This window comes from Bradysia coprophila, unplaced genomic scaffold, assembly GCF_014529535.1.
Source record: "Bradysia coprophila strain Holo2 unplaced genomic scaffold, BU_Bcop_v1 contig_297, whole genome shotgun sequence".
NCBI lineage: Eukaryota > Metazoa > Arthropoda > Insecta > Diptera > Sciaridae > Bradysia > Bradysia coprophila.
The window spans coordinates 8,243,215-8,257,564 of record NW_023503555.1 but is presented as its reverse complement, the minus strand read 5'-3'; the positions used below and the strand labels follow the sequence as shown (position 1 = coordinate 8,257,564).

At 34.8% G+C, this 14,350-nt stretch overlaps 1 protein-coding gene across 1 annotated transcript; it reads left to right on the top strand.

The window, feature by feature from the left end:
- Positions 1-279: 279 nt before the first annotated feature.
- LOC119079058 lies at positions 280-14,044 on the top strand. The gene is made up of 10 exons (XM_037186864.1): positions 280-392; positions 3,513-3,584; positions 4,341-4,767; positions 4,829-5,020; positions 5,084-5,169; positions 8,669-8,813; positions 8,875-9,094; positions 10,228-10,502; positions 10,623-10,718; positions 13,840-14,044. Exons 2-10 carry the CDS (start codon positions 3,534-3,536, stop codon positions 13,947-13,949), a joined length of 1,602 nt encoding a protein of 533 aa, XP_037042759.1. The 5' UTR covers positions 280-392; positions 3,513-3,533; the 3' UTR covers positions 13,950-14,044.
- The last annotated feature ends 306 nt before the right edge of the window (positions 14,045-14,350 follow it).

Sequence of the window (14,350 nt, the reverse complement as noted above, 5' to 3'; positions counted from 1 at the left end):
ACATGCAAATATAGATTTTGAGTCATCTCTGTTATAACGAAAAGGAGGAACTTATTGCTATCTTATCAAAATAAACAATTGTATTTGGAATGTACCATAACTATTATTGAATGGGCTGACCTTTATTAGAATATGTTTTAATATTGTACGTATTAGTCTTTTATTGGAAATTATTGGATGAACGTGAAATTTGTTGAGAAAAATCGTTGAGGACAAAAAAGTGTTGATTTAAATTGAACTGTGTTCTAAAAATTTATTTTAGAAATTTGTCAACAATTTATTACAAATTGAAACTAAGTTTACCTTAAAATCGGAAAAGTTCTACGAAATTAGTCAGAACATTGTAGTTATTATATTTGCAATTGTAAAAGTGACTATTATTGACTATTGAGGTATGTATTAGAATAGGTATCAGAATGTAGAATGTATTTGAATTTTAAGTGAACGATTCGATAAAAAAGTGAACCAAAAAATACATTTCAACGATTCCCTGTATGAAAATGACACTACGTTAAAAAGACCTCCGCACTTTCCATTTTGAATTACGACCGCACTTACGGCGTGAATTGGAATAAAGACAATTTTCACATACATAAACAATAGTGCTGATGCGTGCAACAGTGTCGATTTGAATAAACACAAAATTACGTAATATTCGAACAAATTTCATAAAATTAAGGTACCAGCGCCTAAGTATCCACACCACTCAACAAAAAGTACTCCGTGAGAGAGCGAGCTGTCAAATAAACAAAGAAAAAATTGAAAAAATTCAATTTTGTCTCTCACACGGAGTACTTTTTTGATAAGAGGAAACTAAGCATTAAAGTATAGTTTCCACTTAAAAGGAGCACTCCGTTTAGCCTCCGTCTTCATGACAGTTGTAAAATAGAACAAAAGAACTGTCACGCAAACGGGGTGGAAATTGAATTTATAAACAAGAAGAATGTTTGAGGTGTCTCAATGCAAGCTGCAACGTCCTGAGGATTTTTGTATTTAACAAGGAAAATTTACAAACCCCTCAAGGGGAAAATGGGCACCAAAACCCAAAAAACGAAAGAACAAATTCTTGATTTTTCGAAAGTCTACTGTTACTGTAGGGTAATTAGGTACATAAAGGGGTCGCAAAGTGACGTACTGATGTGAAAAATAGATTTATGACAGTGGAAATAGCGGTTTTGAACACTGTGGGTCGTGACGCAAGTCCTTCACACTGAAAAATTTGACAAAAAAAAATTCCGTACGACTGAGTAACACTTATACACAATTTTTTGGACTTTTTAACCTCCGCTCCTACCCACCACTTATTTTATTTGTAATCGGGCGTCCATACGAGTTCAACGAGCTATCACACGCCTCATAAGGTTAAGATATTAAATTTCCGAGATATTAAATTTCAAAACTTTGTATGAAGAAATTGATTTCCATACATTTTGAAATAGATGAATTTTACCAACCTGTGACTTTGTCACTTTGTCCTTCTGTTCAGAGCCTAATATTTGGGAATCGTTTTTGGGATTTTTTGGGAATTTAGGGATTTTTAGGGAATTTTAGGGAATTTTGGGAATTAATTCCAAAAAATTCCCTAAAATTCCCAATTTTTTTTTTTAGTTTTATAATTAAGGGAAATCTACACATGGCTAAATTGTTGCCTAAATTTTGTGGCAAAATTATAATTATTTTGATGATAATTTTGGACTAGGATTCTTTTTAGAAAACGTACGACCATCCTTTGATGTTTGTGATGATGTAACCTCAGTTCGAGAAAGCTCAATATTTCACGAAAATTGACACATATTTTGAGTTTTCTTGGGGGTAGGTTACATCACCACAAACATTTAAATTTTTGCTGAAAGCTAACATATTTTAACACCAAACGATGTTTGTACTTTTTGCAAAAAAGATGCGACTCCAAAATTATCATCAAAATAATAATAATTTTGCCCCGAAATGTAGGCAACAATTTAGCCATGTGTAGATTCCTCTTAAATACTCGTAAAACCCTTAAGAACTATGAACAAGCAAAGAAAATAATTTGGGATTTTTTTTTTGAATTTTAGTGAACTTTTGAGAATTATTTCCCAATTATTAGGCTCTGAAAGGTATAATTCTCGTGGATGTACTTGCACCAGCCAGGGCGTATACTCTACTTGTAGGTCCCAAAGCCGACATTAGTACAACATTAGAATAATTTAAAATAAAGGCAGGGTAAATTAAAATGATAGATTATGAAGATTTTTGGAGTATTGTGATTTGAAAACGAGTATAGAACTAAATAACAAGCTTTCGATCGATTTGTATAACATTCACAATATTTTTTCGGCGTATTGAGCTTGCGCGCGCACGTTTATGCTTCGAAGTCGAGCTTATGCGTGTGCATTGAACTCTAGCTGAATGGATTTGGCCGAAATGTATAGGGTATGTCAAGGACGTAATTCTAAGAAACTAATTTGAAGGAATTTTCATAAAAGCTTAAAAAAGTTTGCGTCACAAGTGGCAGATGTTGAGGAAGGAAAATTTTTATAATTGTGAAATATATTGCTTTAAAGAATGGAATTCAAACGGAAGAAAGCCGAATCACCCGCCACTTTTTGACGCAATTTTTTTTTTGTTATAATTTTCTTACTAAAATTTGTCGGGTAAAATTTTTGTTGATAGAACTTTCGCGTACTTTCATCATCAGCTGCCATTTGTGACGCATATCTTTTTGCGTGTCGAATCTGTAAGCGTCACCTACACCGATATCAGTCCTTTTGCAAGTGGATAACAGGACTTGCGTCACACCTCCACTGTAAGTGGTTTTGGGCGATATCAGCTCTTTTGTAAGTTGTGATTTTTTAGAATTTGGTCGCAGATAATAGACATTGTTCAGTTTGAACGAAAATATTCTTCTTACAAAACTGTATTACTTTCTCTTTGATCTGAACCTTCCAGCTTTCATTTGACGAAAATCGAAAATATTACGTAATTCAAAAATTTGACGAAAATTGAAAATTTGACGCTCATAGCTCCCAAATAGACGACTTTATAGGAAAACCATGAAAGACGTGTCGACTGAAATCTCAAACTATAAATTTGTCTTTTAAACGAACTTTCAATCTGCCATATTTTCTGAGTTATAGGTCCCATATCTCAATAGCTTAACACGCTTATAGCTCCGTAATTATAAGCTTTGATAAAAAGAATTACGTCCTTAACATACCCTGAAAATTTCAGCCAAATCCACCGGTAAATTCAAAAGTAAGAAGCGGAGGGAGAAAAGTCAAAAAAGTTGTGTATATGTTCCTCAGTCCTACGGAAAAAAATTTTTAATCAAATTTTTCAGTGTGAACGGACTTGCTTCACGGCCCTTCACTAACGTAGGGTCATGATTTTTGATTAAATTAATAATTTTAACAAAATATTTTGGCCAGAATCGATAGACTCTCCACTCATACCGTTTCGTTAGATCTTGAATCTAGCACCTTGACCCTGTACTGATGAGTAAACTAATATTAGATTTTCCAAATATACAGATTCCAATTAATCCAAAAAAGATGTCGACTAATTTCCTTCGTGATGAATTCACTGACATTTTACGGAAGTGGGTAAGTAAATGTATAATGAAGGTCATCATGGGCGCGCGTTAGCAGAGCTCCCGTGACGCAAGTCTCATTACTAGAATTTAAAAAAAAATAGTCGTATTTTCGGCACTGCCACTTTGTGACGCAACATTTTTTTTGTAAAATTTTCTTTCTGAGTTCTTTAGGTAATTTTTTCTTGTTACGTTGTTGCATGCAAGCGCAGAATGCGTAACCTACAACGATATCAGTTGTTTTGGAAGTATGCACTGCACAGGGACTTGCGTCAGCTCTACTCTTTTAAGAGTTTTGAGTTTTGACTGATTAGATCTATTGTGACAAAGGCTCTATACCAGGCAAAAGTTGACCGATTTTTAAACGTCGGATTCGTTCCTTACATCCGCCGTTTATACAATGACAACAAATGAATGAGGGTGATATGGATGTTTATTGTACGCGAAATTTTTGAAAACGCAAATGACTTTTGTGGAAATTTTTTTATTTTTATTTTTTTTAAGGTATTTTAGGTATTTAGAGTGATATATATTTGATCACCCTAAATACCTAAAACCTGAAATACCTTAAAAAAATAAAAAAATTAAAAATTTCCACAAAAATCATTTGCGTTTTCAAAAATTTCGCGCACAATAAAAATCCATATAGAGCCTTTGATTGTGATCATAGTTATTTTAATCATGTAATTTAATTATAATTTATGATTGAAATCTCTCTGTTCAATTTGTTACTTTTATGTTCTTTGATAGTAAAAATATATATTTTAAGGCAGCTAAGATTTTTGAGAAAACCGTTGCCGTCTCAAGCGTCAAACCGCCGGGACCGGACTGGGGAAACATTGGCACCAGGAAAATCGAGCATGTGTTCAGAAGACTTTTTCGATACACCGAAAGCTTGGAACAGAAAATGGCCAGTCTACAGCCAACCCTAACCGAATTCCTAGTTGCCAATTTCCCGAAAATGAAAGTGTCCTGGGAAGTGGATGGTAGTCTTAACCTCGTTGACTACGGGGTAGTATATGGATTTCTGACTTATTTCGTATGCTGCAGAATGGAAGTTGAACTGGCGATGAACGAATTTAATGAAATGGACGACGACCGTCGGAGTGTTGTCAGTCGATTCTTCCAACAAATAGTGTCAGCCAACGAGCATCAATTGACCAAAGATGATATCGTTGGTTTCATGGAAAAAAGTGGTTCGTGTATAAAAACAGAACGCTTCGACTTTTTGTACATTCTGGATTATATATTTTCTAGTTTTACAAATCACACATGAGCCACCGGAAAATTCGATTATTGAGGTTGTGTCAAGACCGCCTATGACAACTGCTGAAGAGCTGCTGAACAAATTACATGCTGAGAATAGGAGGATATTGGCAAGCCTCAACACGGAACGAGATTTGTGGGAGTTTGAAAAAAATGACTTCCAATTGTTAATCGAAAATTCGAGTAAGATCACATGGAAAAGACCTTTTTTTTACATTAAATTAATTTTATCCGATCTTACTTCAGACAAGGAGCATGAAAGGCTGAACCGTTTAATTGGGCAGTTGAGAAGAGAGATCGCTGAGTCTCTCAATGAAAGCCACGAAATCGAGGTAATAAGACGAGTTGACGCAGCGTTAAAAAGCATTTCGCACTTTCCATTTTGAGTTTCTATCACACTTACGGCGTGAATTTTATTGAGCACTTCGATTGCAAATGAAAGCCCTTTTCGTTCGAGGTCCATCACAGACTAAGCTCAAAGATGAGCTAATTCGGTCGAGTGGGTCCAGGAATAGGGTCGAAGAAGTGGCCCTTTTTGCTGACTTGAAACGGTTTTTCTCGTATACATTTGGAAATTTACAAATTTTTAGGCTGAAAATTCCCCCCCCCCTCTGCCACATATAATGAAATGAATGGGTATATCTTCCAAACAAAAAGAAGGTCAAAATTGGATCATAGAATCGGGAGTTAGGGTTCACGGAGTGATTGGGAAACGGGCAACCATACTTAGAACGAAGTGTCCAGTTTTTCGTGGTTTTTGTTTGTTTGAGAGGTATTTATTGAAGACCGCGAAGTGTTGGTATGCTTAAACAAAATGGCCGCAAGCCCCATCTTATTAAAATCTAGAACTCTGTAAAAATTGCTGCAAAGTGGGAACTGATTGATTATAGATCATTTTCATGACCTTGTAAACGTCAGACACGATCCCAACTGTCAGACATGTCGAAAAATATCGAATGAATTGAACGAACGATTTTCATATAAAAATCAGTAAATTGAACGCAGTTAACGTCAATTGATTGAGGTTAAGGACTACTTGATGAAAAATTAAGTGGGGTTACGTTGACAAGTACCGTATAATGAAAATGATCTATTAGGGAATGCAATACTGGTTTCAATACCGGTACCAAAAATTTGGAATGGTTGTCAAGCAATCTTACCATTTTAACAACTACAATATAAATTTCAATTAATTAAATCTGAATAACATCAAGAAGAAGCCTACATAGCCTAGTGGTTTCTGTCAAATTATTTGTGTATTCTGTTTTTGAGATTTAAGTTTCTGTTTATGCAATGGCTAACGCAAATTCCAATACTTGAATAAATGTTTGAAATGACATGGAGGATAATAATGTCGAGAAGGATCTAGAAACTTGCTCTACAGTGTGGAGTCACTTTAATAGAATTGATAATATAAAAAACCTTTAACGTTTGTTCGACTTGCAAGAAATCAATTAAGACTTACGGTGAATCGATATCTGGTCTTCACACACATCTTAAATGAAAGCACACCTTCTTCGCCACCTAATAACAAAAAATAAAACGACCCTTCACATAGCACTAGATGTAGCGATCGATAAAGTTATCACAATTAATTCAACTGCCAGAAAATTTTCGAATTCGGAGACGTTTCCACTAAAAATAATTAGGCGATAGTCGAACTTATTCGAAAATGAAGGCAGACACAGACACAGACTACTTTTATCAAAAGCGTATGAATGTTTCTTGCTGATCAAGCCAACTAGTATAGAGTTGAAACGGGCGTTTGTAACTATTTATGTAAAAAAATCCGTTCAGACAAAACGTTGAACATACTGTGTTTTCTTAGGGAAGATTAACGTCTAACATCTTGACATCCTAAATTGTTAATGAGCTGGGAGTTGCGGGAAATGTTAACTACTATCTAAAGGCAAGAATGTATTCGTAGCTTGCAACAAATTCGATCAAATTAACTTTTATTTTGTTTACTTTAATATTTTACCCAGAACATTTATTCAACAAATCTAGCATTAACAACAATAGAACATTGAAAAAATTCCTCGTTGATTGATTTTTTATTCTTCAAAAATCTGATCTCAGGAACCATGAAAATATGAGTGAACATAAACTATAGTCACAATGAATCTCGTTTTTCGACATACAAACAAAATAAGAATAAAAATTTAGTTTTCATAATTGCTGCTTAAAAAAATCATTTTATTCGAACGAATAAGTCGCCGTTGGTACACGATCAATAAAATTTCAAATTTCACTAAAAATGCAGAAAGAAAGCTTTTTATAAAAGTGTTCAAAAATTCTGTGCCAATTACATCAGTGTAGACGTTCATATCGACTTGTCACTAAACACTCTCCTCTTTGAACGCACCCAAAACATGTTCGTTATGGCATATATGGAGGATTCGTGTACAAATCTTACAAAAATACAACACTTTTGTTTGAAAGGATAGACTATTCGAATTTGAAATTATTTTTTGACGAACGAACAATGATTGCGCAGATAAGTAATTAAATGGAATTTTTATTTATTGGTTTTGAATTTATTCTTGCAACGTTCGAAAGAAACAGATTACTTTTTGAAAATTATTTACGAAATTCACTTTTTAATTGAATCACTTCTCGTAATGTCTAAAAGTCAGATTCAAATCGAATTTTTTCAAAATTCATGTTTGCTCATTACGGATCATGGGTCATCGTCATGGTAAACAGGAGAAAGAATTTAGAGTATTCTTCCAAGTATTTGATTAAAATTAGCGAAATATCACGAAATTTGAAGTGGACGTTGTAAAAGTACATAATAGAATCAGGTAAATTTTATCCTATTTGGGCTCGCACAAATATATCATTCTTGTTTTTAGTTGAGTTTTAACATTTCCCGCAACTCCCTGAACTAATTAATATCAGAATTGTCGGAGTAGCTCAAATAAAGACAAAATTGAACTGAAAACGAAATATATTGGCAAAAAGAAAAACAATTTTGTCTTTATTTGAGCTACTCCGACAATCCTGATACCTTCACATCCGTTTGTATAAGAATCTTGTACGTTAAGTTTAAGTAACTAAGATTTAAAACAAAAATATTTGTCACGAATTTACTGAATATTTTCACGATTTTCTTTAACTTTCTCAAGTTTTACATAATTTTCACAATATTCTTGAAATATTTTCGCGAATATAGGCACTGCATTGTGTAATTGTGGTAAAATAAGTTTCAATACGAAACTTTACAAAGATGAAAATTTATTATGACCGTACTGGTTTCACGCAGATAATTTTCTTAGTCGCTACTAGATTGATCAAATCAATTTAATTGCTTTGATATTTTTACTCAAACAATAAGTTATCATTAAAGCCAAAAATTCGGAAAATTTCGCGAAAAATATTGAGCAATAATTTCATATTTCTGTTTTAAGCTCCATTTTCACTCACTCGTGCTTTTAATTCAGCTATCACTAAAAAATTCTAATAAAGTCGAAGCATTATAATTTGATCGATTCTACTCATTTAATTCATTTTTAAATAGTTGTAGTTTTCAAAGAAATCATTTAGAAAACATTACAGTATAAAAGCTTACACATTAGAGCTGTTTACTTGCGGTAGACCTGCGGGTAATCCGTTCAAATGCACATGTCTAAACTTTGATACTGTAATGTTTTCTAAATGATTCCTTTGAAAACTACAATTATTTAAAAATGAATTAAATGAGTAGAATCGATCAAATTAGAATGCTTCGACTTTAGTGATTGCAATTGTGATGGGTGTTTTTTTTAAAAATAAACTGCGCTGCAATACTCATGCATGTTAATAGTTCTCTTGTTTTTCATTCGAAAATAGATAGCAACTAAACGTCTGCAGCTTGAAGTAAATGAGAAAAGAGCGGTAATAGATAGCCACAAAGCCGTAATAGATAGCCTACGTGTCAAAAATGAAGATCTTGAATTGGAAATCGAACGTGGCATCGATTTTGGGCATATCGAAGGTGTTTTACCTTTAAACATTGTAAAAATTATGTTATAAATAAATTAATATCTTGAAAAAAGAGAACAACAATTGGAAGACCGACCGAACTTCAAGACAATACAATGACATCGGCATCCAGACGTCGATCGATGTTGCAGGCCAGAGTCAAACAACAAATAACGATCTGACGCCATTACAAACGGAAACCATGAATGACATATTTCTCAAAGACCTGCAAGAAACGGTTCACCAGTTGAATGGCAGAATCAAGACATTGAAAGATCAATTGAAAAGTAGGACGTGAGTACATATAGTTGCATGAGGTACTGAACAATTAACAATTTTAATTCACAATACGTGCAGTTCGAACAAATACGACTTATCTGTTTTCAAAGTATAATTTCTTTCATTCGAAGTCTGTTTTGCCGTTTGTGCATAGTTGCAGAAATAAACAATCGAGCTTTACGAAAATAAATAAAATACCGGAATCTTGCAAAATATTTCACTTAAGAAGGGTTGCATGTGGTTTGGATGCATATGCGATGAAATATGGACACTTAAACAGTTCAACTTCTATTTCATCGTAGATGCATCCAAACCACATGCAACCGTATTTGGCCCAAAAGCGCATAAAATTACCTTTCAAAAGATACCCCACAATGTACATGGTCGCATTTTGTGTAACTCGAGAAATTTCTGTAAGAACAGTGTAAGTCTTCGGTTGAAAACTTCAACTGCACATATTTCAGTGTCGATGAATTTTAAACCCAATAAGTCCCTATTCGGCTCAATAGTACATGTAAATAGATTACTCTAATGACATCCCACACGACCCTGCACGGCTTGCACGTAGAGAAATTTGGTAATAAAAGTGCAAGTTTTCCGTTTTTGACCACCTTTCACCAGCCACGCAAGCTTCGAAGAATTTTTTTGAAAGTTTTGGATTCTAGGGTCGAAGTCCTTTCTAGGTACATATAAAAAATTCTAATGGAAAATGCGTCCGATTTCGGCTGACCATTTTTCAAAAGAATCCCTCTTTTCGAGGTATGGAGAAAATTATCATTTTTCAAAATGTTGAATTTAGTACCTATTCTCTTGTTTCTCGTTACAATTCCATATGTAGAAAAGTCGCATCAAATCGGTTTCCATCTTATCTACATATCGGCTGGTTTTAATACATTAGTTTTATAGTTTGGTCAATATTGTGAAGTGTAAGAGTCAAAACTGTAAAATGTCTCGATTATATACTAACCCTATAATTAGCATCATCAGTGTTCGAACCGAACCATAGTCTACATTGACCCTTTTCGAAACGGAAAAAATTTAGTTTACGTTTAACTTTTTACAATCGTCTACCCGAATTATAGAAATCTGTTTTCCCACATTAAATCATAATCAGAATATCAAATTTGGCATTTTCTTTGCTTTTCTAGGGATCAGCATGCTGCCGAAACTACTAAAATGGAAAAAAAGTTCAACGATAAGAATGAGGAAGCTCGTCTTTACAAACTTGCCTTAAAGACTCAAAAAAAGAAAGTCAAAGATTTAACCGAGGACCGCAATCAACAGGTTAACAAGAAGAAAGTTTTAGCCAGAAGAGTGAAAGTGTTGGTCAACGACAAACGTTTGTTGATGGATCAGAAAAAACAAATTGCAAAAGAGTTGGAAGAAAAAATTTGTCTATATAACTATCTCAAAAGATATTCGGGTGAGTATCACAAAATTACAAAATATTAAAAGAGAGCTAAGTCGCAATCAGTATTTCCGAAGAGTCTTGATCACTCACTAGTTATTCTGTTTAAAACATATTCTTTCTATACTTTTATAGATGAGCATAGTGTGAAGAATCTTCTCCTGGAAGAGGTATTAATTTTAGGAGACTTGTACAGAAGTGAACTGGGCTTAGGACGAAATTCGAATGATGGTAAGGAACGATATTATTTCAAATATCTGTGCCTTAGCTCTTATTATTAGTTATCACCCTATCTTATGGACAATAAATGAAAAGTAACAAAATCAAGTCACTTTCCCGAGTGAAAAAAATCGATGAAAAAGTACAAAAAAGTACACGAACAAATGCTTGATAATGTCCAGGATATAAATGCACCTCTATTTTCGACATTTCTTCATACAAAAACCGTATAATATACGAAATTTCCGGGTATGATAGTCTACTTTCATATACTGGTGCGATTCGTAAAAACAAAATGGCTACTAAGTGTAATGTTCGAAACAATGAATTAATGTAATTTTAATTGAGATGAAATCAAGTGCTAAAAGAATAGTATGTTACATTGGGTGCTGCGGAGGAAGTTCATTACATGAGGGATCAATTTGTAATACGAGCAGAACCAAAGGCTCTATACCAGGCAAAAGTTGACCGATTTTTAAACGTTGGATTCGTTCCTTACATCCGCCGTTTATACAATGACAACAAATGAATGATGGTGATATGGATTTTTATTATGCGCGAAATTTTTGAAAACGCAAATGATTTTTGTGGAAATGTTTTTATTTTTATTTTTTTAAGGTATTTCAGGTTTTAGGTATTTAGGGTGATCAAATATATATCACTCTAAATACCTAAAACCTGAAATACCTTAAAAAAATAAAAATAAAAACATTTCCACAAAAATCATTTGCGTTTTCAAAAATTTCGCTCACAATAAAAATCCATATCACCCTCATTCATTTGTTGTCATTGTATAAACGGCGGATGTAAGGAACGAATCCGACGTTTAAAAATCGGTCAACTTTTGCCTGGTATAGAGCGTATAGAGCCTTTGGCAGAACTCACAAGTGTGTGTTTGAGCGCCAAGGTTTGAAAACTGTTATTTTGACAAGGGTAACTAACCAAGTGAAAACAACAGTTTTCAAACCGAGGCGCTTAAAACACACGCGTTAATTTGCGAGTTCACAAATTGATTCCGAATGTAATGAACTACCAAGCAGCACCCAATGTATATAGTTTTAATGGATGCCCCTCCGGAAAATAAAATTACATGTATGTATGCGTCCCGAGGAACAACTACGAAAAAAAATTAGGCAAATGCTTTTGCTTCTCACAAAAAAAGTCAAAAAAACAAACAATGTGTTGTTTCATTGAAACGTTACACAAACGAATCTAACTCACTGGCGAAATTGGCTCGCACACCACACACACACACACTTCTTTAAAAATATTGATCCCAAAAAATCAGTTGTCACAACGTGCTATAACAATATTGTAACAATAACACAATTGATTTGTTGACATTTTCATATGTGAACTGTTTTGCGAAGATGCTACATGCAAATTTTGTATGTTGTCTTGCTTTTGTTAATTCTGTTGATATTAAATAGTCATTTGTGTACCTGTTTCGGACGATTGATTTTAGGCAATTTCGCGGATTGTAGGCCGAACGAAGTGAGGCTTACAAGCGAAAGTGCCTTAAATCAACCGTCCCAAACAGGTGCACATGTAAGTTTTCATGCAGAGGGCCGGAAACTCGAGAAAATTCGAAAAATTGCCCTCATTTTCGGCCCCGAAGCATGAAAAAAAAATTCATGTAAGGGGTCGAAAACCCGAGAAAAATCGCGAAACTCCCTCACTTTCGGCACCGACCAAAGCACCTAGCAGGGTAATAGAAAAAAATAAAGTAGTACTTTAATCGAAGTATGCGAATATTTCCATACCTTTTTAGCCCCGTACGAAGTACGAAGGGGCTTATAGGATTACGATGCCGTGTGTAATTGATGGAATTCGAAGCAGACGGTAAGGGCAAAGTGTTTGCCTATGTTCATAGATAACGAATCCGCAATAAAAATTTTGTCCGTCCGTCTGTCACGTCGATATCTTGAGTAAATCAAATCCGATTTCAAATTTTTTTTTTCCCTGAAAGATAGTCAAAATAGTGAGGCTAAGTTCGAAGATGGGCGATTTTGGGTCGACCCTTCCGGAGCTGGGGCCCAATAAGTGCCTAACTGTTTTTCGACGATATCTCCAGACATTTAAGCACTACACTTGTAAGTGATACGTCAAATGAAAGGTATTTACAATACTGATCGACAAAAAGAAAGTTTATGGAAATTGGATGACCGACTCGTGAGTTAGACCCCTTGGTGTGAACTAGGTACAGGACGGCAAGCCGTTTTTGTTTGTAGGTTGGCCAAATGTGAACGTATTTAGATGGATTTTGCTTTATTAGATAGGTATTGACCGTACCAATCAGGGAAAAAAAAGTTTATGAAATTCGATTCACCGGAGCGTGAGCTAGGTCTCTTGGAGTGAGCTTATATGTGGCTACTCGGCCGTACACTGAAGGTGGTGTTTTTTGTTAATATCTCGAGTAAACTTTGACCGAATGTCAATTTTTTTTTTGTTTGAAAGGTACTAACGAATGTAAAGCAGCCGTACTACTTTCCACCTCCTAACAAAATGGCCGTCGGCCGCCATTTTGGATTTTTGTAAAATCAATATAAATCGGTGAAAATGATACTTACTTAATTTTAGGTCAATTCGAAATTTGTGTTACATTTGAAAGGAACGTCGTACGGGGCTTCGTAATTGCGCTATGCGCAATCTTTAAGACGTACACATTTCATAAGAATTTTACTTTACCGACGTTTACGGGCGCAGTAGGCTTACGGTAAGAGTAGGGCGACGGACGAACTAGGGTCACGTACGCAAGAGATGTACGGGTTTGTACGGGGCTCAGTCGCAGCAAACGCTCCGACTGTTCTTACGGCTCGTTTCTCATAATGTCATTGCAAAATTAACATTAGGTCTGCTAATGGTATTATTGGTATCAAAATACTACTCTATTTGACGTGTAAAAACCTCTATTACCGTGCTAGGTGCTTTGCACCGACACCTGAAAATAACTATTCCCGATCGGACACAAAATGTGTCCATAGGAAATAAACGATTTTCGAGGGGGCACACATACATGTAATGTTAATTTTCAGTTTAAAATCCGATTATTTGCCTGGCCGAACTCCGAACCTTTATGTCTAAAGTAGCATTCAGTTTTATTTTGTTATCTACATATTTCCTTTCATTTCAGAATTTCCCGAATTTACAAAGACCGGACCCCAGAAAACAATTGAAATGGCAGCAGGAGCATCGATTATTGCTGCCATTGCATGCGTTGTCGCAATATTTGCTTCGAAATGAGTTTGAAATGCATTCAGAATGCCTATTTATGAAATCAGTTCTGAATGTATTTTGTATTACAGTCGATAACGAAATAAAAATGTGTGATTTCAGTATACATAGCTTATCATTCTGTCACCTCACAGCTTTTAACGTTTTAGTACGTTTTCTCTCCCAGCAGAAAAAACCCAAGCAAAAAAGAAACCAAATCGAATATCGCAAATGTATTTAAAAAACGAACATTCGGGGAAATACTTTTTTCTGTATACGTGAGAGTGTATTGGTGAGGTGTCATATGAATCGGTCGAGCGGGAAAGTAAACGGTCGAGCGGGAAAGTAACGGTTGGGAAGGAAAGCACCAACACACTCTCACTATTACAGAAAAATATCTTTCAAAATACCCCAATACACACGCGGTGTGT